Raw genomic sequence first — 27,325 nt, 5'->3', positions numbered from 1 at the left:
ATGTCGTATATGACACCGTGACCTTTATATTGCACAACACACGTCACCATGTAGCCCTAGCCTTAAAGGGGTTGTCCCGTGCCGAAACGTTTTTTTTTTTTCAATAGCCCCCCCGTTCGGCGCGAGACAAACGCGATGCAGGGATAAAAAAAAAAACGGGTAGTACTTACCCGAATCCCCGCGCTCCGGTGACTTCTTACTTACCTTGTGAAGATGGCCACCGGGATCTTCACCCTCGGTGGACCGCAGGTCTTCTGTGCGGTCCATTGCCGATTCCAGCCTCCTGATTGGCTGGAATCGGCACACGTGACGGGGCGGAGCTACGAGGAGCCGCTCTCTGGCACGAGCGGCCCCATTCAGAAGGGAGAAGACCGGACTGCGCAAGCGCGTCTAATCGGGCGATTAGACGCTGAAGATTAGACGGCACCATGGAGACGGGGACGCCAGCAACGGAACAGGTAAGTGAATAACTTCTGTATGGCTCATAATTAATGCACAATGTACATTACAAAGTGCATTAATATGGCCATACAGAAGTGTATAACCCCACTTTGTTTCGCGGGACAACCCCTTTAAGACCTCCATACACATTAATGTTAAGTTGTCCATACCCACAAATAATGGTGGGGCCTTACGAGTCTCTAATGTTGGGTGATGTTGAATTTCAAAGTCCGATCCTTCTGTCCTCCAGTTGCAGCAGAGATATATACTAATTCCTATATATATATAGTCATGAGAAGGAGATGATGAGTAATGGTATGATGGCTTTACACCTTCTGGAAGGTAGCTTCCTTATAATTTAAAGGGGTTTTCTAGGCAAAAATTATCTATCTTCAGGATAGGTCATCAATAGTTAATCCCTGGGGACCCACCGCTTGGGATCCCCAGAGATGTGCTTATCGCCTGGTCTGCTGTCAATGCAATGGGCTAGACGTGGTCATAGGGGACTACAGTAGAAGTGCCATAGATGGCTTTAAGGCTGGTTTAGACACAACGATTATCACTCAAAAAATCTTTTTAGGGATTTTTGAGCGATAATCGTTGTGTGCTGAAACGTTGAGCGATCACCTTGCGCTCCAAGTGGGGGATACAGAAGACAAGTGGGGCCGCTTGTCTTCTGCATCCAGCTGTTCTCTGCACGGAGCACTCGGCTGTTATACAGCCAAGCGCTCCGAGCGAGCTATGAAGAATACAGCTGGACCGCTGTGTTCTTCATAGCCCGCCTGTCTTCAGGGAGCAGGATATAGCTGAAACAGTAGTATCAGCTGTATCCCGCTGTGAATATCTGATAACTGATCGCTGATCTCAAAGATGACTTTGAGCGATTTTTGAGGGAAAATCGTTGTGTCTAAAAGGGCCGTTACTCAGACTGAAATCAATGGAAGCTGAAGCAGCTATTACACGTCCGCATTAGAGATGAGCGAGCGTTCTCGGTTCGGCTGTTTTTGCACTCGAGCACCGCTTTTTCCGAGTAACTGACTACTCGGGCGAAAAGATTTGGGGGGCGCCGGGGGTAAGCGGGGGGTTGCACAGGGGAGTGGGTTGGGGGGGGGGGGATAGCGAGAGCTCTCCCCTGTCCCCCCCCCCGAATCTTTTCGTCCAAGTAGTCAGTTACTCGGAAAAAGCGGTGCTCGAGTGCAAAAACACCCGAACCGAGTACGCTCGCTCATCTCTAGTCTGCATCTAACCCCAATGTCGAAGGCATAAGTGCTGGAAGCGTAATAGCCGGCTTGAGCTCCCATTGATTTCAATGAGAGTGAAGCCAGCTATGGCATTTCCATTACTTTCTCCTATGAGGATATCCTGCCCCACTGTACTGACAGCGAGCCGGGCGATAGGTCATCAATAGCTTTTGCCCAGAAGCAGCGGCATTGTACCATCTTTTATTTGCATACCAAATTTCCCAGAGTACCATTCCATGACCTATAAGTCTCCTCACACCTACTTAGTGCTCTCCATAAGGAGAAAAAGGCCCCCTATTGAAGGAAAAATAGAAAGTAGTCAAGGTTTTGTTCTCAGCAGTTCCAGTACTTTTGATGGCAGGAATAGCGCACTCTGCGACCCTCTTCTTGCCATCATACATGGGAGAACCCTAATGACAGTGGAGGCCTGTCGGAAAACTAACCCATCACAGTGGTCAGGCTCTTACAAACAGAAGTCAAGAGGCTAGTGTGAACTGAGCCAAAAAGTGAACATGCGCTTGTATATGACTAGACCTTAGAACCATTTCCTGCGGTGGGCTCAAGGTATACCCATCCGGCACCATTTATGGGTAATCTGGGATGCTGCAGGCTCTACAGCTCAGGTTTTAGATGTACATAAATGATTTGGTAATTTAAATATGAAGTGAGTTCTGCACCAAACAACAGGATGTGAACGTCTCCCAAGGCCATTCATCAAGATGATTACATTCTGATGTCCATTTCCTTCTTTTATTAAAAAACGGCAATTATCTCAGTATGTTTTATGGACAGATTCATAACGGCAATTATAATATTCCTACAGAAAAAGCACATTGTAAATGTATAAATCCAGATCAACAGAAAGGAAGTAGAAGATGCTGTAATTCTTTATATAATGTGTTTGTATGATGTGACTCGGTCCGTAGCCCAAGGTTCACATATTGATCCCATAGTTACCTTTCATTTATGTTTACTGTACTATTCATATAGGACCAGTATCTGATATTTAAGGAGCCTATAGGTACAGAGTGTTAAGAGACACAGACTCCGCCCAAAGAATAGGCCACACCTTAAAGGGGTTGCCTGGTTGTAAACTATTAATAACCTACTCTAAGGATAGGCTTTCAAGAGTTGACACCCACTGATCAGCTGTTCACTGACCTGGTGCATGAAAAGTTTCCACTGACTTCAAAGGGAACTTCCCCTGTAATACCAAGCCTGGCCACTAGATAGATAGATCGATTGACCGATCAATCTCTAATTGTGGTTCCCACTGAATCACAGTCCTGAATGGCAGGCTTGTCCAGTTGACTTCATTTGACATTCAGGGCACCAGGAATACAGAGTGACAATCCCTGTAGCTGTATTGATCGCCATATTAGACACTTCCCAGATTACCCAGAAATAATGAAACCTTTCTCTTTCTAGGAAGAACCTGCGCTGCCAAATCTGCACCTTAATGTCCACTAATCGGAGGTCTCCAGTTATTCTTCATCGCATTTAGTTTAATAAAGTAAACTGTTACATTCAATGATATTTCTTTATATACAACATCCATAAATATATAGATTCTCATCATTTCCTTTAACAGCCAGATTAAGTAAAGTGCTATTTTGGCAGGGATAGAAAGCCGAAGGCTTATACGGGAACTACGCCCATAAAACACAGCGAGATTTCATTATGGGACGTCGCATAAACAGGCGGTTTCTTCTAGTGAAGCCGTTCTATTATTTTATGTGCAGGTCTGCAATCATCTCGTGTTTTGTCATAAACATTAATATAATAACATTATATCATTACATACCTCATGGGGCTTTTTATATAAGGCGGACTGACTCAGACAACCAACACAGTAACCTATTGTAGTAACATAGTATATAAGGCCGAAAAAAGACGTATGTCCATCAAGTTCAGCTTACCACCCCCAATGTTGATCCAGAGGAAGGCAAAAAACAAACAAACAATGAGGTAGAAGCCAATTTTCCCATTTAAGGGCAAAAAATCCTTCCTGACTTTAATCTGGTAATCGGAATATTCGCCGGATCACGACCCTCTGAAGTTATCAATGATTATATCCATAACTTATCTGCAGTCCCATGTAATTCAGCATATCACAATTTTAGATTGCTCCGTTCTATATGTACTTTATGTAAGTGTAGGGAAAACTTTTTCTTTATACGTTTGTGTCATGAAATATCAGTAAATACTTTAGCATAAAATAAAAATTCTGGAGCTCCCCAAGTGGTCATTCGGTTACTTTTTGAAAATGGAATGTCAGGTGCGGATGGCCTAAAATAAAAAATTAGGCAGAACTCACCAGTCCTTGGCTGCAGCCCCTCTGTTTACCCAGCCTCTGTCGACAGCGGAAGTCAGGTGAACATTGCCTGCCGATAAGAGGCTGCAGCGTCACCACTCGGAACTCCTGGCATCATGGTACCCAGGATATGAGTGCTAATGCCAGGCGAATGGGCAGTGACACTGTAGTCTCTGATTGGCAGGAAATAGTCACCTGACTTCTGCTGTCAACACAGACCAGGTGAACAGCGGGGCTACAGAACTGGATCTCCAGTGCCGAGGACTGGTAAGTACTCTTCGATTTGTTATTTTAGGCTATCTGCACCTTGCATTTCATTTTCAAAAAGTTACTGGTCAAACTTTTAAACTCTTTAGCATCTTATTCCTCTGTTATTCCCGCTAAAAATGTATGAACTGACAACTGGGTGTTACCTTCTCCATCGTAAACAGGATATGTCCTTCAACAGGTCGACAGCGTCCAATCAGCACTCATAGATTTAGTATGCAAAGCGATACTCAGCTAGTAGCACATTGGAGGTCTTTCAGCTTTCAAACCCCAAAAAGTTCATGGTGCGTCCATTCACAGGTATTGGAGGACTCAGGATGTGCCAAAAAAGCTATCCCCGAACCATTACTCAACCTCCACCAGCTTAACAGAAAGGGGCCAGCGATTCATGATGCTTGTGCCAAATTCTGACCTCCCATCAGCACGGTGCAACAGAAATCTGGATTCATCTGACCAGGAGATGTTTTTCCGCTGCTCAGTGATACAAGTTTTGCGCTCTTTTGCCCGCTGTAGTCTCATCCTTCTCTTTCTCTTAGACACAATTGCACTGGAACTGGTCTTCTGCCGTTATAGCCTATTGGTCATGATGATTCCTTATATCCCCCTCTGACTCCTTTTGGTGACAAGTTGTTTCCATCCATGCGATCCTCTTTTGCTGGATGTTTTTCCTCAATCACACCATTCTTGATATATTCTGCCCACCACTGCACAAAAATACCCCACAAGATTGGCAGTGAAACCCCGGCTACTCTAGCATCGATGACCCGGCCTTGTTGGAAGTCAATCAGACCACTGGATTTTCCCATCTAACGTGGATTCACACTGAAACTGATCCACGGAAAACTGGTCACGTGATTTTATGTGTCCCGGCTAATTTCCACATAGGAAAGCTCCAGTCGTGAAATAATGGTGCATCTAATAAAGGGGCCATTCAGTGTATCAGCCTAACATCTGATTGCAACCCAATAAACACTAGATGTTATAAAATTACATACGACATTTAAAGGGATTCTGTAATCAAGTTCATGCTACCCGAATGACAAACAGCTTGAACCCGGGACAGGTATACCCAGTATCCCTTTTATTCAGAAATGCTGCTTTTAAGTAATAACATAGTTTTAAGTTTGACTCAGAAAGGAGCTCTGAGTCACAGAGGTGGGCCATGCTGGCTTCTCCCCGCCCACAGCATGAATACGGACACTGCTCTCCCTATACACAAAAGTGGGAAGAGGGCGGGAAAAGAGAGACCGGTGCGGCACGCCTCCATGACTCAGACCTCCTTTCAAAGTCAAACTATGTTATTTCTCACACACCTTATGGGGGCATTGGTCATACCTGTCCGGGTTCATGCTACCCATGGTTCGGGCTGCATGAACCTGATGGGGGAATCCCTTTAAAGATTCAACATCATCTTTCCAATGAAACCAAATGGGTTCTACAAATCACTTTATTGACTCCTGACCCTGAGATGATGGGTCTTCGTAATACTGAAGGGCAACCGTATCTATTCTAACTGAATGATTATAGAAATGCAACAAAGCATCAAAAGAATAAAAACTGTTTGTAGTATAGCCATATAATACATCACAGTAGAGTCATGAGGAGCCTCCAGTCGTTGGTGTGGAGCATCCATTTAATAAACCGCTGTCTTATTATATAAATCGTTTTGATTGATCCCTGGCAATTAAACTTCACTAAGTGCAGAATTTCAGATCAGTTAATGTTACGAGTGATATTCAGGTTCTCCTGGAAATGTATCAGTCCATTTCCTGTGAAGAAGGCAGCATATAAATAGCCATATTCAGGATGTGCAGGTAGAGTCGGGTTTCCTACATTGAAGCTAATATCTGGCTCTAATTTCCTTGCGCAGCTTCCTAAATGTGTGTAGTAGATGGTGGGAACGCTCTTAACATTGACCCGTGCAGCCTTAAATACTTCCCTCTACTGCATTACCCCGTGATGGATTCTGAACGACTCGCTGAGAGATGATTTAACTAATAGTAGTAATTGTGGACTCATTAAATGTTTTGTGGTGGCCGGGAAGACAAGACATTAGGACGCTCTCGTTAATAATAAATCGGCGTCCTGTATGGTCAGTGCTGAATGCCTTACAGTAACGGGACGTTACCCTTACTTATCAGGTCCTCTCTACTGGAAAACTTTTGTATCAAGTCTGAACTGCTCTAAAATAGGGGTACGAGCTACAGAATTAAAGGGCGCTTCCTCCAAAAAGAAGACTTGTAGGTATGAGGACTCGAGTCGCTTGTCATTTAAAGGAATACTCCAACTCTATACATCATGCACGGCTGTTTCTCGAACACCCAACTGACTATAAAGGAAGGGCTTCTAGCTCCGACTCCTCCAATCCCCCTTCTCTATATCGTCAGGGATACTTGTTGATTTCATCGTTGTGTTCCAGGGTTCCCGGCTGTCCATAAATTCCTGGACAACCAGGAAAAAAGGAACTTTTTTGCTAATTGTTGTTTCTGAATTGTATTTTTTTTGGCCTGCAGGATCCTGTACTGGTCAGTGGGATTGTAATGATCATCATTTAACAGGTCGTGATATTTGCGGATAATTGATTCATATCAGTAGTGATGAGTGAACTTTCATGGGTATCACAGCTGCAGGGGAATCAACAAGTTCAAAGACCTCTCTACTGACTTGACTCCTTATTAAAACAGAACTTTTAGTGATAACTTTACTTAAAAATGACCTCATGGAGATAAAAAATTGTAAATGCCAAAGTATTGCGATAAGCACCATAGTCTCCCAGTCTCGTGGCCCACAGATAACCCTATGATGAGGGGGAGCAAATACTCAGTCCCAAAGGTTATGGATACTCTGTGCTTTTGTTTCGCTCTGTGTTCAACATAAGGGCCACGATGACTATTTCATCAGTAGGAACAAGGCCATCCGGAAATGCAATAACGGCGTGTCCAGTCCCACCGGTGGAATGAAAAAAAATCAGAAAGGTGCGTATCCATGTCCAAAACAACTAGGCTTGTCCACTTAGCCAAACTGTGCGGACCGAATTTGTGTGGACCCTGGTTTTATATATTTATGTAGATGATCAAAACAGAGGTAAATTAAGAGGTGATCTTTTACTCTGTTCCAAAAATTAGAAACCAGTTAGGTCAACTCAATACTAATTCCAAGTTGTAAAAAAGACCTGCATGGTATATTAAGCAAAACTGGATGTTAGTTTGCTTGATGTTAATAGGCTTGGCTCAACGCGTTTCTGTCGCAAAAGCGACTCATCAGGAGTCTTATGGATAAAACTAGGAACCAAAAGAGGGGTCCCATAGTATTTGAACAATAAGGACAATGCAGATTAGTGCTAGGATAAGGTTCCACTATAGCGCACAGATAGCAAGCCCATTGCTAGAATCAGGTTAGCATTGGTCCAATAGTTTTCCCCAGCCTCAAAATTACTAGCTTTCCCCAAGCGGCTTTGGGCTGGAAACAAACCCCGTTTCAATAAACAAAAACTGCCCGGGTCTAGCGCTATCCACACTCAGTACCCAGAAAAAGGGTTGTGGGTAAGAGAACCAAAATAATACAATGGAAACCTAGCAGCGTCGCCAGGCTTAAAGGTTGGAGACGCTGCTAGATTTCCATTTTATTATTTTGAGATTGGGCAGTTTTTGTTTATTGAAACGGGGTTTGTTTCGGGTTTGTGCTGAACCAAAGTTTTAGCAAAATTTGACCCGAAGCAGGGTTTTACTGGTTCTGGTGGCTCAATACTACGTATCAGTACATTGAGCTACTGCTTTATACTACTTATAATTAGAGATGAGCGAGTATACTCGCTAAGGCACATTAGTCGAGCGAGTAGTGCCTTAGCCGAGTATCTCCTCGCTCATGTCTAAAGATTCGGGGGGCGGCGGGGGCGGGGAGAGCGGGGAGGAACAGAGGGGAGATCTCTCTCTCGCTCTCTCCGCCGTAACTCACCTGTCACCCGCGCCGGCCCCCGAATCTTTAGAGACGAGCGGGGAGATACTCGGCTAAGGCACTACTCACCCGAGTAATGTGCCTTAGCGAGTATACTCGCTCATCTCTACTTATAATCATTCATTATAGTGGTCCAATTTGCCCATAAAAAATAAATAAATAAGAAATAAGAAAGAATAGATAGATAAAAGATAGATGTTTGTCATTGGAGCTTCCTTCTATGGTAATTCTCCCGTGACCCTGGAATGCGGCATAAAATCACATGACAGGTTTTCCGTGGATCAGTTTTTAGTGTGAATTCACATTAGATGGGAAAATCCAGCGATCGGAGCGACTTCCAGAAGTCCTGGTTATCGGTGCTAGACTAGGTAGGATTTGGCCTATGTCTTGTGTAAGGAAACAACTTGTGGCTTAAAAGGGGGTCAGAGGAGGATGTCAAGAGTCGTTTTGATCAACAGGTGTGTACAGTGAGCTGAATAGTGCTCCAATTAAAATGTCAAAACACACAACTTGAGATTTCTTAACACAGATGGGCTATAATAGCAGAAAACCGGTTCCAGCACTATTGTGTCTAAGAGAAACAGAAAAACAAAACTCCAGCGGGAAAAAGAGCACAAAATTTGTATCACTGAACAGCAGAAAACATCACCTTGTCAGAAGAATCCAGATTTCTGTTGCACGGATTTAGCTAAGTTTAACATGGCTCTTAACAGTTTATTTGCCCTTTCAATAGCTTTTCCGTGACTTTTATTTTGCTAGGATAACAATAGCTTTTTACTAGCTTCAGATAAGACAACTTGTTGCAGAAAGTTATCACAGTCATGTTAAACTTAGCTACATCTGTTCCATACTGATAGGAGGCTCAGGATTGGGCAGCATGAATCGATGACCCCTTCCTGTCAGCTGATCAGAACATCTCAGCACCTCCATCTAGTCTGCAAGAATGACAAGAAGCTTCCTGTCCGCAGGGGCCGATATTCCTGCAGAATGATTCCATCGCCTAGTGGAATCTATGCCACAATAAATTGCTGCGGTTCTGAATACCAAAGGAGGTCCAATGCACTAATATATGGGGGTCTATAACGAAATCTCCCAGCTATGATTTTCCTAGTTGAAACCACATGTAAAATGTCTCAGCCTTTATATCTTTATGAACTTTTGGCAACAGAGAGTATGGGGAAACATTCCACCATGAATTGTCCTCTTCTAGATCTTAGGGAAAGCTACAAATTCATGACCCCTTGGTGTGACCATAGGGGTTGTCTCTCCGCTTCCATCAGACAAGTCTATGTGAGAGTGCAGGTCCTAGTCAAGTAGAAGACACAACTTCCATATTCTTACCATGTGAGTCATATGCACCTCATTTTACATAACGTAAGGAGGAAACACTGACCTGCCTGGTTGGTGGTGATGCTGACCGCTGCAATGTGCCTCGCCGGTATGCTCTGGTCAGAGACCCCGTTCAACGACTCAATTTCAAAGGTATAGTTGGTATGTGCAAGTAAATCCATGATGCTCACAGTAGTGTTGGTTAAACCAATCTGCCGGGGAATAAACCTCAAATTTCCTTTGCAAGCTTCACAAAACTTTGAGTATCCAGCACATTTCTTGCAGACTACATTGAAAGTGAGATCTTTCCGTCCACCAGTGTCCAGCGGCCAGCTCCAGTCCAAGATGACAGAGGTTTCATTGATATTGGAAATAAGGTTCCTTGGTGCAGACGGCGGTCCTATGAAAGTAGACAAGGCAGAACTGTAAGCGTTGGAACTGGTTATAGAATTTTGTACATAGGAAACAAGGTTAACTTACATACATCTTCCTCTATGGACATAACCGACAAATAAATGGACAAGGGTCGATAGGGGTACTGTTTCTCCTTGTGAAGAGTGATAGGTAGGTGTAAGGAAACCTACAGGCAATGCCCCTTGGAGAAATTTAGTATTCAAATGGGAGATGGTATAATGCCTCTGTAGTGCACCCAATGGAAGGTAGCTTCTCGATAAGTCAATGTCCAACCTTCTAATAGGGCTTGCATCATGACTAAGGATATAAACCAAAATCGGAGTCTTCAGAGTCCTGACACAGCTCTCTGCAGATGATATCTTTCCTTATGGAGAAGACTCTGGTCTGGTTTATATCCTTAGTTGTGCTGCAAAGCCTGTTAGAAGGTTGGACATTGATTTATAATGAAGCCACCTACCAATAGGTGGAACTTCAGAGGAACTGTCCATCTCTTATTTGTGTACATGGCTACAACATAAAAAAACAATTAAATCCATTGTCCGAAAGGTCAGCATTTGGATGTCCTACTTTAACAGTTAGCTGTAATGTATTCCATATATATATATATATATATATATATATATATATATATATATATATATATATATTTTTTTATTTTTTTTTTGTTATTTTCTGTATTATTTTACCCATTTAAATTAACACAAATGTTTTCTTTGCCTGGAGCAATGCAGGCATCTGTATGACTCTACATGAAAGGACCATGCAATATACACTAAGTAACCTTTTCCGTTGGACCTTTAATATGCAGCTTACTTATTTATTATATTAAAGGGGTTGTCCAGGCTTAGGAAAACATGTCTGCTTTCTTCCATAAACAGTGCCACACCTGACCCCTGGGTGTGTCTGGTATTACAGCTCAGCTTTAGGACATAAACAGGGTTAACCTACGCCCGGTACTATATAACCGGTTGACAAATGTAGCAGTTTGTGGAAAACACAGAAAAGATGAGGCCCCGTAGTAAAGACCAAAGTGGGCCCCTAATTAAGGCGCTGGATTTGGCACCAAGGGCAGAAGGGTATGGTGTCTGTTTTCTCTTCCACTCCTTTTCCATGGCCCTTAAGACATTTCCCACCCCCTTGTTTTCGAGCAATTCAGTTCCTCTGGAAATGAAGTCCAGCATCCTGCGCTGATTGCAGCCAAGGAGTAGATAAGGGGTTGGGACCAAATATTGCCGGGCCCCCTCACTCCATGGGCCCCATAGAAGCCACATGGTCTGCGTCTATGGTATATACGCCTTTGGTGGTGCTGTTTCTAGAAAAAAAATCAAACATATTTTTCAAAATCTAGACAATCCCTTCAAAAATATTTAGACCAATAGTTATAATTAGAGATGAGCGCATTGGCGCCCGTGTGACTAAGCCCTGAGGGTAAATAATTAGTTCTTCCTTCACCAGGTCTAAACACAAGTATCTTGGCCCCACAGGGATACAATGAACAACCTTCACACTCCTTTATTCTCTAGGTAGGTCCATGTGTTCAGGTGTATCCAATGCAGGACATGTTGGTGGGGTCAGCCAAAGGTGCAGACGGCCAAAATATACCCCACTTTTATGACATATTAATAAAAGTTGTCGTTAGAATGTTACATTGGAAAGAGGGCAATCTGGCTACTGGAACCCACATACAGAGGTAGCAAAGATTACCTTGACTGTGATAACTTTCTGCATAAAGTTATTTTATCTTAAGCCATTGAAAAGCAATTATTTTCTTATCATAACACGGCAAAGGGCTTTGAAAATCTATTTAAATGGCAAGTAAACCAGTGCAGAAAGTTACCTTAATCCATTAAAAGTATTACATCTGGATCCTCACAGGACCCCCATTCTTAAGATCATTGGGGTATTACTGGTAAGACCCCCACCGATCAACAAGTTATCCTCTATCCTAAGGAGATAACTTGTGATCCTAGTACATCGCCTTTAACATAACACATCAAAAGCCATTGAAAAATTATTGAAAAAGCTCATAAATTTTGGCACAAAAGTTTTACTTTGCGTGGTAAGTGTCAAGTTAAGCTTTGCTACATCCGTGTGTATTTATATCCTACAGTATATACTGATAGCACGGAGACACTTGATACAGATACTGAGAACACGTACTTGTACACGCCATAGAGGGAGGGTCCTTATCTGCCCGGTAGTAATTCTTCTCGCACATACATTGCATGGCGCCTTCTTCCTGAGTTGAGCTGTAGGGAGGACATTTGCCACATTTAAGGTTCCCAGTGACTGATTTGTAAAATCCTGGTCGGCACGCTGAAATGGAATTGAAAATGTGAGATTTAATTTGTTTCACTTTCACATAATTTCTCCATACCGCCATATAGTGCTAAGATAATAGTGACATAAGCAGCCACATTATATAGAGAATCCAAATAATACTTTCTTGAAGATCAGACATAATACTGCCATATAGTCCCCAAATAATATATAGAAACCAAATAATATTCCCTTAAAGAGTTTGCGTATTACTGCCATACAGTACCCAAAAAATATATAGAAGGCAAATAATGCTCCCCTTATGGAGTTCATATAATACCGCCATATAGTGTGCAGTACTACAATTCAGTTCCAGTATAATACCACAATAGATTGATAAATATCACTTGGTGAATTTAGTTTGTTCCTGAGCATGCTGTTCCTGTGGGACCATAGAAAAGGGGGGCATGCAAGTGCCAACCCTAAAACTGGTCCTAGTGGTAGGCAACATACGTATTTGGTTTCTGTTATGGAGATGTGTAAGAGAGTAAAGGGAATGATTTGAGCGCTTTTGCTTTTCTATCTCCAGCAGTCCCATAGAAATCAGTGGACTGTCAATGTATATTCGTGACCACCACTTCATGCATTTGGGCCCACTTGAGTGAATCTCATGGTCATCTGGGGGCTCAGCAGACAGATCCCCACTGAACAGATACTTATCGCCTTTGCGATAAATTATAATTATAAATTATTTTCGTGGGACAATCTGTTTAAAAAGGTTTAAGAATTTTTGGTGATTTTTCCTTTGTTCATTTTTTTACATTCCTATATTTCAGAAAAAAATCCTAAACTCCTGCAGTTCTCACACTGACCACTAGGCCTAATATTAGTCTGATATGTTCTGTTCTGAAGAGAAAATTTCTCAGCCAACATCTTGTTATCATCACAGGCAGAATTACAATAATAGGCAAGACTTATACAAAGATAACACAGGACCTGCCATTCACAATAGGAGATAGTCACAGCAAACCTCCTCCCACTCCCTGCACAGGTCACAGGGCATGACCACAATATTCTTCCATAGAAGTCAATGAGTGATGAACACAGCTCACCTTCAGCCCTTCCTTGCACAGCGACCTCTGCGCAGAGCATTGCCACAACACTCCCCCGTCATAATTCAATAGGTGACAGCAACAGCTGGTGGTCACAGCTCACCTCCACCTCCACCCTGCACAAGTCACAGAGCATTCCCACATACCTCCTCCATAGAAATCAATAAGTGAGAGTCACAGCTCATTTCCTCTCTTCCCTGCACAAATTACACAGCATTCTCTCCTAGATGTCTGTAGGTGGGGGGGGGGGGGGGGGGGGGTCACAGCTCACCTCCACCTCCTCCCTATAGTCGGGTGTATGATTACCAAAATATACCAAACAGGTGATAATGATCATCATTTTCATATGTAGGTTAAATACAGTCATTAACTGAAACAGAAACAGCTGTGTAGGAGGCTTAAAAATGGGTAAGGAAAAGCCAAACTTTGCTAAAAAGATGAGGTTCTGGAAGACAGTTTCATGTCACAGGTCACACATGATGGCAAAACTAAGCACAATAACAAGGCACAAGGTAGTTATACTACTGTCTCTCCCAGGCAAAGACTTCAAAAGAAATTAGGAACAACTGTTTTTTCACATTGATAGCTGAGAAAAATTATGTAAAACTCTATAATGAGATGCGGTGACGGGCCGCCATGACTCGCTCTCAGGGTCTCTACAGCTAAATATGGAAAGCAAACCACCTTCACACTTTTAAAACCAGGTGTGACATATTCCGTCAGTGCTAAAGCACAGCCAACACTTCCATAACATCCAGATTACTGCACGTCCCAGTGCTATTTACAGGTCCACCATAGGAAACATGGCGGAGCGCTGCGCCATACAGAAGAATAAGTGCACCATTGTCTGCTTCCTCTCCTGGGAAAGAGGTGGCTCTGTCATCAAGACTTTGGCTCTTTCCATGATGCATACAGAAAGCTGTGATGGTGGAAATGAACTGTTTGCAGCCGTGACGTCCCGTATAGAAACAATCTTAAAGCTGGTCCTATGGGCACAATTTCCTAAGCACACAGCACATTCAGAGCTGTAAAACTGTCTGGGGAGAAATTTTTTGCTTACTTCACACACGTTACGGTAAAAGAAAAATATATAAATGTTTACTACCGATTAACCTTAACCCTTCATATGCAGGAGTAAGAAGAACAAGAACACCCACCAGTAAAAAAAAAACAGAACTCGAAAAGAAAGCTGAGCCCAGGAAGAACTTGACATAGGCACACTGGAGAGTTGCGTTCTTCTTCCAAGGAACACCAACAGCGTCCACCCCCCCCCCCCCATCCTCTTTTACCAAATCCCCAGACCTAATAAAAAATCACACAAACTCAAAAAAGGGTTGGATAAATGTGGCCACAGCAAATGTAATGAAACAAATAATATTTTAAATATGATCCCATTAACTCCATCCAAACACCCAGAAAGCACAAGACAGAGGGGGTCCTTGGAGCCATCAATCTGCCCACTTTCTTTAATTACTTCCAACCACACTTGCCACAGGTTCAGGACCCCCATGATCAACCACAGAACGTATCTACCGACTCCTCTTGAAACCACCCAGTAAATGTCAGAAAAAGTCTAAGACTCAATAAATCTGAGAGGACTGTACCAGCTATGAATCACCCCTCCCCCGACTAAGTTAACCCACCATCTGTAATGAAAGTCAAAATAAAACTCTTACACCCACCACCTTTACCATAGGTCCTCCATGACAATACAAAGAAAAGATATCTAACAATATGACACTAATAGGGGGCGAGGGGGGCATGACTGTAAGAGTGTCGCTCGGAGTAGTGAGGCAGGACATGGGAGGCCTATATATTAACTAACCGCTTTCGGCTGAGACCCTGTTCAACTTGCTGGTGAAAGACCTCACAATCGTGCCGCTAATGCTGCATTGTGGGACCATAGACTTGTACAAGCTTAGTCATTGACTGAAATCAAGGGTATAGCTAGGGGGGCTGGTGGGGCATGTGAGGAAATAAAATAAATAAATAAATCCTATTTGTATAGTGCCAACTTATTCCACAGCGCTTCCAGGTAATTTCTCTATTACCCCCCACCAGGCTGGGTACTCATTTTACCGATCTCAGAAGGATGAAAGGATGAGTCAACCTTGAGCCGGCTACCTGTTCCAAGCAGGGATTGAACTTGCAACCTTCAGGTCGTGAGTGAGAGCTTTGCTCACCATTCCTGCATTTCTGCTGCCTTAACACTCTGCGCCATACAAGAAAGGTGTGAATATGCCATTGTGGCTTGGCCAGAGAAAGAAGATACAGTTATTGACCTGAATCTCTGCCCTGGTGAGGAAAGTCTTGCTACAGCTGTGTATGAAATGAGCAGCAGTCTAACGGTGATAGAAAATCACACAATTCAAGAAATATCCAGATTTTATCTAGAATTATTTCTTATGGTTTATAGTGTAATTCTCAGCACAAATTCTGAACCTACAAGCCTCGCACAATCCACACACCTTGGCTGAAGAAGAACATAAAGCTTGATTTACAAAATAATTAACCATATTGTCAAGTAGTGGATGCGGATCCATGGTGCCTCTAAACTGATTTGACATTGGGCTAGATCAGAGGGCTGTACCTGGAGATCCCTGGTTTTGGCTCTTCAACCCCACCAATTGGGGTTTGGTCCTCACTACAGGAAACCCCAGATCACTACCCCAGAAATAGTCCTGATTAAGTGGCAGCTGATACAACTTGGTTGCAAACACTGTAATAAGGGTGTATACAATCATGGTCAAAGAACAAAGTCGATGTCAGGATAGACTGAGGTTCTTGAAAATCATGGTTCCAGTGGGTGTCGACAAAATCATAGTTGTGGTATAGAGCCGAGGTCAAGACTGAGAGATTTCTTGCGAAGTCGAGAAACAAACAAAGAGTCAAGGCAGCCAACAGACAGAAGAACTGTGGTCCAAAAACTAGCCAAAGAAGTCACAAGAGGAGAAGCCAGGAATGCTGAGTAGAACAGGCATGGGTCGAAAGCAGGAGAGCAGAAACACTTTTGCACAGTAGGTAAGCTGCTCAGGTACCCCCCAATAGGGGAGGGTACCATAAATAGACCTAAGTTTTTCCAGGTCAGTTGGGGACTGGAAAGCTGGGCGCGTACTTTGGCCCTCCAAGGAGTGGACTGGACATTAGCAAACACCTCTCGAGCAATAGTGAGAGCCAGGATGTGGAGCAGAGGGGACACGCCATCTGCTGCAGATGACATAGGGACTACAGCGCTGGCCATGACCTACAATAGGAGGAGATGAGAAATACTGGTAGCCAATACCAACACATATCAATGATTATCTGATTATCTGCTGCCAAATATGGCGGGACCAAAACATCTCCCGGCGATAACCCGTGCATGCAATAATGTGCGATCACTGCTGTTATTTTCAGCTGCCCCCCAGATTTATTAAAATCTAGCTTAGCCTGCATATTCATTTTCCAGTTGTGTCATACACCAACCAAGGCCATTGATACTGTGTACAATAAACACCTCCTAAATCTGTTTACTGAGCATACTTCCTTTGTTACGGTCCTTTCATCACAGACAATAGATGCCAGATGAGGAAGAATGGCAGGAAGTAACTTGTTATTTATTATAAATAGTTACCATTATCTTAGTACTTGGAAGCACTAAGCTCCCACTACAAGGACCACACCGCTGTGCATGTGCGAACGCTGCGATTATGAAGAATACAACTCCCTGAGTCACTGACAGGTACAATGCATAGCTATGTACAGACAAGGAGTCTTGAAAGACAAATTAACTTGGAAATGGCATCTTTGCAGCGATATAACTTCCAGAGTATCAGGCAAGACAACTGCAACTGAACCCAAATAGAGACAGAGAAAGATAGATTGCACCAGGAAATGGGTATCGTAAAAAGTAACTGCACTTTTAAGAAACCTTTGACATGTCATAGGGGCTAGAGCTGCCATGCTTCCCTATACAAAGTGAAGCGGCATGCAGCCGTTGTGATATGCAGCTGATGTCCATACTAAGCTTTGCCACCTCTGGCCCGAGATCCATCCAGGAAGAGGAGGAGCTTTAAGAGGTGTAAATGGGGAAGCCTCTTCCCCATTGAGAAGCTGCTGGAAGGTTCTGGGGACAGTAGGATTGTATATAGGTCCGTGCTGCATCACAAAGCTGGGGAGAGGCAGCAGTAGCAGAGGGAATGCAGCAGAGAATGCAGGAGTGTGAACAGTAGAGAGCAGACCAGCATTCCCAGGCTCAGTAGCAGCCATTAGCTGGAAGGACTGTTGAAGTGGTGGAGGCCACAGAAGGGATCTAGAGAGAGACCATGACCAAGCCCTGATGACCTGGGGGCTGAGAAAGTGATGACTAGTGGAGGACCAGCTGGATCCCTGGGGCGAAGGACCTCACAGCTCGTGGAAGAAGGAGTTTCCCTCCGAGGAATTGGCTGACATTGTGGTGGTGATGTCAAAGACGATGACGCTACGCTGTAGACATCGGAGTATGACGCTAGGAATATTCGTGAGTGTGATAATGCCCTCAGGGCAATATTATATAAAATCCCTGGCCAGGGTAGTGGACGCATAATGTGAGTCTAGTTAATAAGGCACCAATAGTTAGCATAAGGTCTTGCCGTGTAATCGTTGTGTTAGTTCTATGTTTTATGATTATGATGCAGTGTGATATTATGTAACCTGTTTGCTGTGCCATATAAGAAGATGTAAGGGGGCAGCAAGACACCTGGTTTGGAGGAGGTAGTTGAGGACTGATGTGATGTAGGCATTGAACCGCTATTATTGTATGACAACCATGGTAAGATAACATCTACAATCTGGTAGCTTTCTATATGTAGGGATGATCGCGGATCCATCATATAACCTGCAACATGGGCATCCACCACCCACCCATTACAATAGGACATCCAAGTGCAGAAATCTCCACTGACTGCTGAAATAAAAGTGCAGAAGCGCTGAAGAAAGTGCTGTATCTCTTTGGCTATCGCTATTATTTGTCGGCACACCCGGACAGCTGAAGGTGGTCCCATAGACTTCTGTACACTTCTATATCTTCGTCTTCAGCTGCTGAGAGAGCCTTTTTACAAGAACCAACAAACAGGCACAAAGTTTTGCATGAGCATTGGTTTATCCGACTGTCAGCCCTTTTAATGGTTATAGTACCATAGTATGTTAGGCTGAATGGAGACATTGTCCATCTAGTTCAGCCTGTTTCCACCCTCCCTTGTTGATCCAGAGGAAGGCAAAAAAAACCCCAATAAGGCAGAAACCAATTTAGCCCATGTGGGGTAAAAAATTCCTTCCCGACTCCATAATGGCAGTCAGAATAATCCCTGGATCAACGTGGTCCTTATACAGGGAACAATTTGCTTCTGTAGACAAGTGGCGATTGATAAGAATGGTGCTCATCTCTGCAGCCTTTACACGAGACAATTCAAATTGCACATGGGAAGAATGATTGTGTGAACGATCATTCAGAATCATCAAGTATTCACAGAATCATCCTTGCTTGTTGAACATTCTCAGTTCATACAAGAATTTTTGGGGGCTGAGCAAAAGATGAGATTAGCTAAAAAACACTTGTTTGCTCGTTTGTTGGCTGATTGGGGGCAGATTTACATTCGGGCACACACCCATTGGGCAAACAGATGTTCACACAAACCGTCATGTTCGATGGCTAGCCTGTGTAAATGGGCTTTGAAGCAGCGCCTGATCAGCTGCTGAATGAGCGAGCACTCGTTCATTGGCTAATTGTATATTCATGTAGCAGAAGAAATTCACATTTTCCTGTATGAATGAAGGGGTGGGGGGGGGGGGGACAAAATTGATTATTCTCTATATGTGAAGAATGAACAAAACCTGAATCAGCCCGTATAAATGATGGATAGACATCGGCCTATCTCGTTGATCAGCACTCATCAATATACTGGAGCAAACTGCTTCATGTAAAAAAAGGATCCTTACACAGGCCAATAGTTGGGAAACGAGCATGCATGACTGATTGTCAGCCCGTGTAAAATGGCCTATAGAGTCTCAATCAATCCGTGCAAAAGCAGGGTAGACGAGCGCCAGTTTAATCAGTGCTCATCTACCAGAACAAATCACTCCATGTAAAAGGGCCCTTAGGTGCAGCACCAATTTAATATGCACTTTATGTTACTTCTATCAGCCCTCTGCAGAGCATTACTCAGTATTATTCTCCACGGCCGTCCGGTGACTTCCCATTCCATTGTTTCTGTACTTGCCAACACTAATAGTTCAGTCCTCGGGTCAGATCGGTTCAGCCTCATCACTGCTGCTCAAATAAACTCTTCTCCTGGATTGTGGAAGTTGACGACCTTCTAAGCAGCCGCATGCTAACACAGTAAACCCCCGAGTGGTGGGACGTAGATGTCGCTGCGGTTGTTGTGATCATTTATCTGAGCTGTTGAAGGAGGATGTGTGATTTTTCTTTTTTCGGAGTCGTGCAGATGTGATGTGTTATCTTGTGTCACCTGCCCCCTCTCGTCTTCTCGGCTTCTCTAGTTCTTTTGTTGCAATTTTATTCCTGTTCAACAGCTCCGGATCGAAAATGAAACACCTTCCTGTTCTCCGTGACGCCATTGTGCCCACAGCAGGAATTAAGACTCAAACTTCACACATTAGTGTTTTCAGTTAGAATAGGTGACTCCGGCATTAGAAAGATCATTGGTCTGTAGGATACAAGGAAGTCACCGCTTACGGTGGGAGAAGCCGGTTGTGTGGAGTCTAGGAATAGACCTCTCTGGTTTCTGTAATGATACACATGAAGTTATCGCGAGCTTCCGAGCCAACTTAGGGTTCTTCTTCAGGCTCAAATCAAGACAAAAGAACCCTGTGTTGGTTCGGAAGCTTGCATATTTTTAGCCATCTTGTATATTTGTTAGCCATTAAAAGGTATCATATCTAGAGATGAGCGAGTATACTCGCTAAAGCACATTACTCGAGCGAGTAGTGCCTTAGCCGAGTATCTCCCCGCTCGTCTCTAAAGATTCGGGGGCTGGCGCGGGTGACAGGTGAGTTGCGGCGGGGAGAGGGGGGGAGAGAGGGAGAGAGAGATCTCCCCACCATTCCTCCCCGCTCTCTCCCGCCGCTCCCCGCCGGCCCCGAATCTTTAGAGACGGGCGGGGATATACTCGCTCAAGTAATGTGCCTTAGCGAGTATACTCGCTCATCTCTAATCATATCTACAAGATCACTTGGTTTCTCTTGCTGAGAACAATCACATTTTGCTACACCGGATAACACCGGACCAAACCTTTGTTTTCATTATATATTAGACTTCTTTACTTAAAGGGGATTTTCCATTAAAGACATTTATCCGCTCTCCACAGGATAGGGGATAAATGCCTGCTCAGTAGGGGTCTGACCACTGGAATCACCAGTAATCCAAAGAACACTTCAACAGAATGCTCCATGTGAATGCAGCGATGGTGTGCATGTGTGACCACAACTTCATTCACTTATATTGGGCGGAAGGAGATTACTGAGCAAGGACACTGAGGGTTGGAAACCCTTAGGTTTGTGTCATGTCGCTGAATGCTGTGTGTGCAATAAAGCTGGCAGAAGCCAGAGATTTCATGAGCTCGGTTGTCCTGAGTCTATATGAGAGTGGTGCTAACCATCTTATAGGAGATGATGGCGGTCCCCAGGAGTGAGTAACCCCTAGGTTGCCATACTGCTCCCTTCTTTGGTCTACTTGCTTTCTGCTCTAGTCCTTTGTTATATAGGAGGTGTCACAGCTCTCTATCATATATTATTTCCTAAAGTCTTAGTAACTATTATTAACACAACAGTAAAATAACAACTAGATTGAGAGTCCCTCTCAGAAAGGTAGCTGTACGCCACTACAGCTGCAGTGTAGGAGAAAGCTGTCTGGTCCCTATCCAGAAAAGAGAATACCCAGAGGGATGCGTGCAGAGTGTACCCAAACACTAAGTGACACCCTGAAGTGGAATTGTCTGAGTCGAGTATTTTTGACCTCAGTGAGCCCAGTGCTGCTTCTGCCCATCCAAATGAGGGTGAGTTTGCAAAATTTCCAGTTTTGCTTAAAGAATGTGGCCTTGGCTTTCTTATGTCATGTCTGGTACGACTAGTTCACATAACCGGGTGTGACAAGTACCGGACTTGAAGACGGAATTAAAGTGATATCTGGTTTTACCAATAATATAAGAACCAAATACATCAATATATGTTGGATTTCAAGGAAAAACTAACCCAAGCTGACTAAACCAGACTAATACCTCAAGAGGAGCACCCGTCCTGAAAAGGGCAAATCCACTATGGAAGAGATATCGCTAAATCAATCAGAGACGAAACTGGCAACGACCACACTAAGCGCTAAATCACAGAAACTAACTATACCTGTGTATCAAACTGATAATGTAACTTTTACAGAACTCGCTGTATCCACTTACCAAAACGTATAACCGGAGTCCTTAATAAAAAGGAGCTAGTTTAAATAACTGTACGAAAAGGCTGATAGGCTGACTGGACTAATAGACGGCCCAGCCAGCCTATCAGTACTGGAACCAAAGGAACATGTTATGTCCTTGGCATCCGGAGCTGAATAGCACTGGATACATTCCACCCAGTGTGTCCCATGGTCCAGGGATGGCATTTTGACATCACCCAAAACCAGATCCTGTAACCCAGAACTTATAGCCCTGTCAGCACAGCAAAATCTTATTTCTTGATTCACCCATCTAGAAAAAGCTGCCCCAATTCCAATAAGTCCTCATCTTCAGCTGTTCCTGACCGCCCTTATGAACCCCAGGCTGTCCATTCTACTCTTGAGGTCCTACATTTTTAGAATCAGCAATACTCATTGGAAAAAAAAGAAAAGTACAAAGAAAAGGCAAAGAATTTAGCGGTATAATGGAAAAGTCTTTGCAACGTGAACTGGAATGAAAGTAGGGTCTCTGGTTATGTTCAGATATGAAGAGGGAATTGAATAAGAAGCAGCTCATCTAAGGTTTCTATAAAAGAAGGTCATTCAGGTAACGAGTCTCCAGTCGCACCGGAGTCAGCGGCGGTGGTCAGCGGCATCGGCGGGAGCAGAGACATCAATGTTCTCATTTAGCTTGATCTTACACAGCGAAGCTTTTTATACAAAGCAGAAAAGAGAGGAAAGGAACATCCCTCTCAAGTTGGATGTCTTAACCAGCACCACAGATGGAGAAGAAGAAAGAGCTCATTGTGTATGCAGATGTCGTTAATGAAACAGCTCTCCAGAACAATTCTGTCTGAAGACCAATGTGTTTAACCCTACAAAAGACAAGAACGCCAGCAGAAATGTTAAAACAGCGCTAAATTATTCTACAAATATTGCCAGCTGTTTGTGTTTCCAGGACAAAGCCCTCTTGATCGGGACTAATGATGTAGCCAATGGCTTGGCAGCAGTGCCAGCATCAGCACTGATGAGATAAATTGGCCGCTAGCAAGTCTATACTGTAACATCTTGTCTTTGCTTAAAGATGACATGATTGCTTGATTGCCAAGCATGTGTGCGGGGACAAGAAAGATTCGGAAAATTTAATTAAACCCCTTAACTGGGTAATGAACGAACTGTACCTTTATAAAAGTGACTCGTAAAGCTATGGCTCCAGTCATTTCTGCACTGTAATGGCTTGTAACTGTGGACTAATTATGGTTTAGGCATAAAGTCAATTCTTAGATTTTCCTTGCACTTGTTATTTACATACAAAGGACTGATCCAGTCTATACTGCATGGACAAAAGTTTGTAAAGCCCTCTTGATTAGTGATGATCAAACTTTTGAAAAGTTCAGTTTGGGCGTCTCAACGAATATTTGCAAAATTTGGTTTGGTTTCAATTAGCTAGATATTCACTAAAACCCCTAAAACTGGTGTATTATAATGTGTTATACACCAGTGTTCAGGGCTAGTATTGAGGGAACTGAACCAGCAGAACCCTGTTTGGGATAGAACTTTGCTAAAAGCTCGGTTTGGGTTCATGCCGAACCAAACTTTTTCCAAAGTTCAACCCAAAACAAGTTTCCACTGGTTTGGTTCGCTCAAATTACTCCTGATTATTGGGTTCGAGTGTTCTAGCTACACCCAATGCTTAAAGGTTACATCAAATCAAACACAGGGCCATGTAATCTCTGCAGACAAATATTTGTAGTAACATGGGTCATATTGATGAGCTCTCTAACTTTAAGCTTTCGTAATATGCTACTTTTTCCACAAGCCCATTCAAGACACTTCTGATTCACCCTCATCGTCAACTATATGTCCGCTTATTGCAAAATAAAAGCATTTAGGAGAACTCAGCCATGAAATGGTAGACTATGCAAACTCTCAGAGCAAGCACACCAAGTACTGAAATGCGTGGTGCGTAAAAAAGGACTATCTTCTGTTGCATCACTTACTACTGACCCCCAAACTTTGGACGTGACATCATCACAAAAAACATTGGAAACTTCATTAAATGGGTTTCCATGGTTGGGCAGCTGCACCTATGAGTGAGATCATCATGCGTAATGCCAAGAGTCAACTAGAGTGGCGTAAATCACGTCTTCACTGGATTCTATTTCAGTAGAGGCGTAACCTCTGGCGTGAGTACTCTGATTTTAGCTGATGTCCGGAGAACACCACCTATAGGAATGCATAGTCACTGCTGTAACATTTGGTGGAGGAGGGATATTGGTATAGGGATGCTTTGTTTGGGTTTAGGCTTGGACCCTCTTTTCCACTGAAGGGTTGTGTTAAAGTAAATCTGTCACTAGAAAATCATCACAGAATACTCCCAACTGTGCATTGGCACTCTGGTCATAAACAGTATCATACCTCTTCGTTTTGTAGACATGCAGCCATCTTGAAGTTAGGAGCATTTACAGTTTCCCTGCTCTGTATGCAAATCAACTGCATTCCGTCCAATAGGCGAACCTGCAGCTTGTTATAGTCGAGGCTGTCTGCCACTGGTCCACCATGGGCCATTCCATTCTCCGATTGGAGCTGTGTTACCTTAGAACGACTCTGGGTAGTAACTTGCAAAGAGGTTCTGGTGAACAGCCGATCGATAGGGGTCCTTGTGTCACATCCCACCCTATTCATGACCCATCCTGAGGATAGGTCATCAATGACTCAAAAGGCAAAGTTTGGGGAGAAAAAAATGTAATTAAAACCTGCATAAAAACATAAAAAAGTCATCCTTGCCCATCCCATGGAACTGCTAGTCTACTGATGCCCAGTCCCCTGCTGCACAATTCTTCCAGCTTCAAGGAATGACATCCCATCCTAAGAACATGTGACTGCTGTAGCCAATTACCAGCTATATATACCAACTCAGGAGCAGCTGGTAATTGGCTACAACAGTCACATGTCCCGTTGATGGGATGTCATAGCTGGAGCCGGAAAAAGAGTGGGGCGGGGCACAAACATTGGCAAAACTGGATCACTGGGGCATTGGGTAAGGTGAGTATGACTTTTTTTTCTAGATTTCAATAAAAAATTTTCTCCCCTTTAATCCCAGAAAACCCCTTTAATGTCATAAAAATAAATCTGGAACCTTTTAATCTGCAACATGAGCCTTTAACTATTATTGCCCTCTGAAAATGTTGCCCATATCTGCATATACATTATTGATTCACTTTTGAGGTATCGCTTTAAGGATGCTTATTCTGTAACAGAACCCCAAACCATCTCATACGTTTCATAATATCACTGACTTCTATAGCTGAGGGATTTTGGGTCTTCGCAGGGATAAGGTCCCAAACTGACTGCAACCTTGGCCCACCCTAAAGCTATGCCATATATCATTAGCTTAGAAAGAGTCCATGAGTGCAGTTGGAGAACAATGCGCGTGATTATACTAATGAAGCACAGACCCCAAGCTTCTTCTCATCTTGTATAAAGCAGTGATACAAACTATACATTTCACTGATGAGACGCTGGGGCATCCATGTGCACTGAGGTTCGTCCAGGCCACAGTCATAAACAGAAGTAGTTAGAGGAACCTATCCCATTTTATGGTGGAAAGACAAACACAGTAAAAGTCATTTACGAAAACTTGTGGGCGTGCGCGGAGTTCCATTGTGCACAGATGTTCTTAATTCCCTTACTTGTATATACACCCATATTTTAATTTAGCTTATACCCCCCTAAAAAAAGTCAACCGACACTGCTTACTAATGCAGATTTGTAAGCCAGACTGGAAATATGCATGGATGCGCTTCACTTCTAAACCCATCTTACTACCTCTATGGAGGGTTCACCTTCGTCCATTGAATGTATTCTGCTGTATATCACTTTTATGGGCCTGACTGCATCGGAAAATGGGATTTCTTATATAAATAGATGATTTAAGGGATTCCTTGTATAAAGATATAGATGCGTCATTTACTATACAGATTATATACTATAGACCAATTCGTGCTTCTACGCACCCTAGGTCAGCAACTGTAGATTAAAGAGAATCTGCCATCAGAGAATGACCTCTTGTAGAAATCAAGAGTTTATATTATATTAAATATATTTTTTAAGAATTTTTGTTGATTTTTTTTATATTTTCAATGTCATGATCTATATTTAAAAAAAATCCTGAAATCCTGCAGTTCTCACTCTGACCACTAAGGCTAATAATAATCTGGCATTTTCTGTTTGGTAAAGAAAACTATTCAGCTGTCATCTCATTATCATCACAGGCAGGATTACAATTAGAGGTGACACTTATTCAGTGTATAGATAACACAGGACCCCCAATTCACAGTAGGGGAATTCACAACTCACCTCCCCTTCTTCCCTGCATGGGTTACAGAGCATGCTCACAACACTTTCCAGTAGAAGTCAATATGTGATATTCACAGTTCACCTCCTCCCCTCCCTGCACAGGTTACAGAACATGCACAAAACACTCTCTCAATAGGTCATAATCAGAGCTCACCTTCTCCTCCTCACCATACAGGCAACAGAGAATGCCCACAACGCTCTCCCATAGAAGTCAACGAGTCCCCTCCTGTGTAGTGTGTCTATGGCCCATAAGGCTGCTATAAAGCATATCTCCAAATGCTGTTAACTGCAGCTTAGGCAAGATAGCTGCCCCCATAGTTCATCAGAAATTAAAAACAGACTAGAAAATGGAAAATATTTCACTTTGTGGTTTTAATTAGTCAAAAACATATAGGTGATTAATTCCCTTTAACAACATCTCCTTTCTTATGGAGTATAGCTGATCCCAATATAAGTAGTTGAAGAAGGGGATATGGGATGCGCGCCATGGTACTGATACAATTCACGGTTTATTATATATTGATTAGTTGCTGTTTTATACAGTTTGATATGATGTGTTGCCATTTATTGGTATAATGGCCTATTACCTTCAGAATGTGTTGGGATGGGTGGTGGTACTTCCATCCCTTACAGTGGTCATGCGGGGCAGGGAGATACTCTCTATCCAACCCGTATATACTGAAATTTTCATCATTGCAGTCAACCTGATTCCACTCCGTAGCAATCCAGTTTCGTCATTCATGACAACATTGTAAACAGAGGCAACGGTGTGTGTCAAAGGCCGTACAAATAACAGGTAGCGAGAGACCAAATGTCCTTCAGCCAAGAGCCTGGAGATGGTTCAGACACATATAGGGTGTAACGATAGCGCCAACTGTCTGCGGATGGCGGACAATGAAACAGTTGGAGCTGCCCATGCACAATCAGTAGATCATCTCTTCTGGTGGTCTGCCAAAGGCGTCCTGAGCCCAGTCACCTTGTGTGCCCTCACACATCCACTGGTCCCAACACCTCCTAACAGTCTGGACAGAACGGCCCGATGGGGGGACAATTTGTCAATACGACCCTCCAGCTTCTCCCATCCCAATAATGCACCCCTCTCAGACTCTGGTAACGTGCTGGCATCTCTTCTCTGCGTCGTAGAGGCGTCTAGTGGTCAACAAGCTCTACACAAGCGGAAGAAGAGGTCACTACACACAAGGAGCCTCCGAGAGCCTCTTATAGGCCAATGGGG

At 43.3% G+C, this 27,325-nt stretch overlaps 1 protein-coding gene across 1 annotated transcript in view; it reads right to left on the bottom strand.

Moving 5' to 3' along the window:
* EPHA3 (EPH receptor A3) overlaps window positions 1-27,325 on the bottom strand; it is a 375,419-nt gene that overhangs the window by 118,735 nt on the left and 229,359 nt on the right. The window contains exons 4-5 of the mRNA XM_066599150.1: window positions 12,121-12,276; window positions 9,611-9,946 (exon numbers count right to left, since the gene is read on the bottom strand). Coding sequence (XP_066455247.1) covers window positions 9,611-9,946; window positions 12,121-12,276 — 492 coding nt within the window. The remainder of the gene's footprint in view (window positions 1-9,610; window positions 9,947-12,120; window positions 12,277-27,325) is intronic.

The sequence above is a fragment of the Eleutherodactylus coqui genome, chromosome 4 (genome assembly GCF_035609145.1).
Source record: "Eleutherodactylus coqui strain aEleCoq1 chromosome 4, aEleCoq1.hap1, whole genome shotgun sequence".
NCBI classification, from domain to species: Eukaryota; Metazoa; Chordata; class Amphibia; order Anura; family Eleutherodactylidae; genus Eleutherodactylus; species Eleutherodactylus coqui.
Note: the sequence above shows the minus strand (reverse complement) of the source record. Positions and strands in the feature narration are given on the sequence as shown.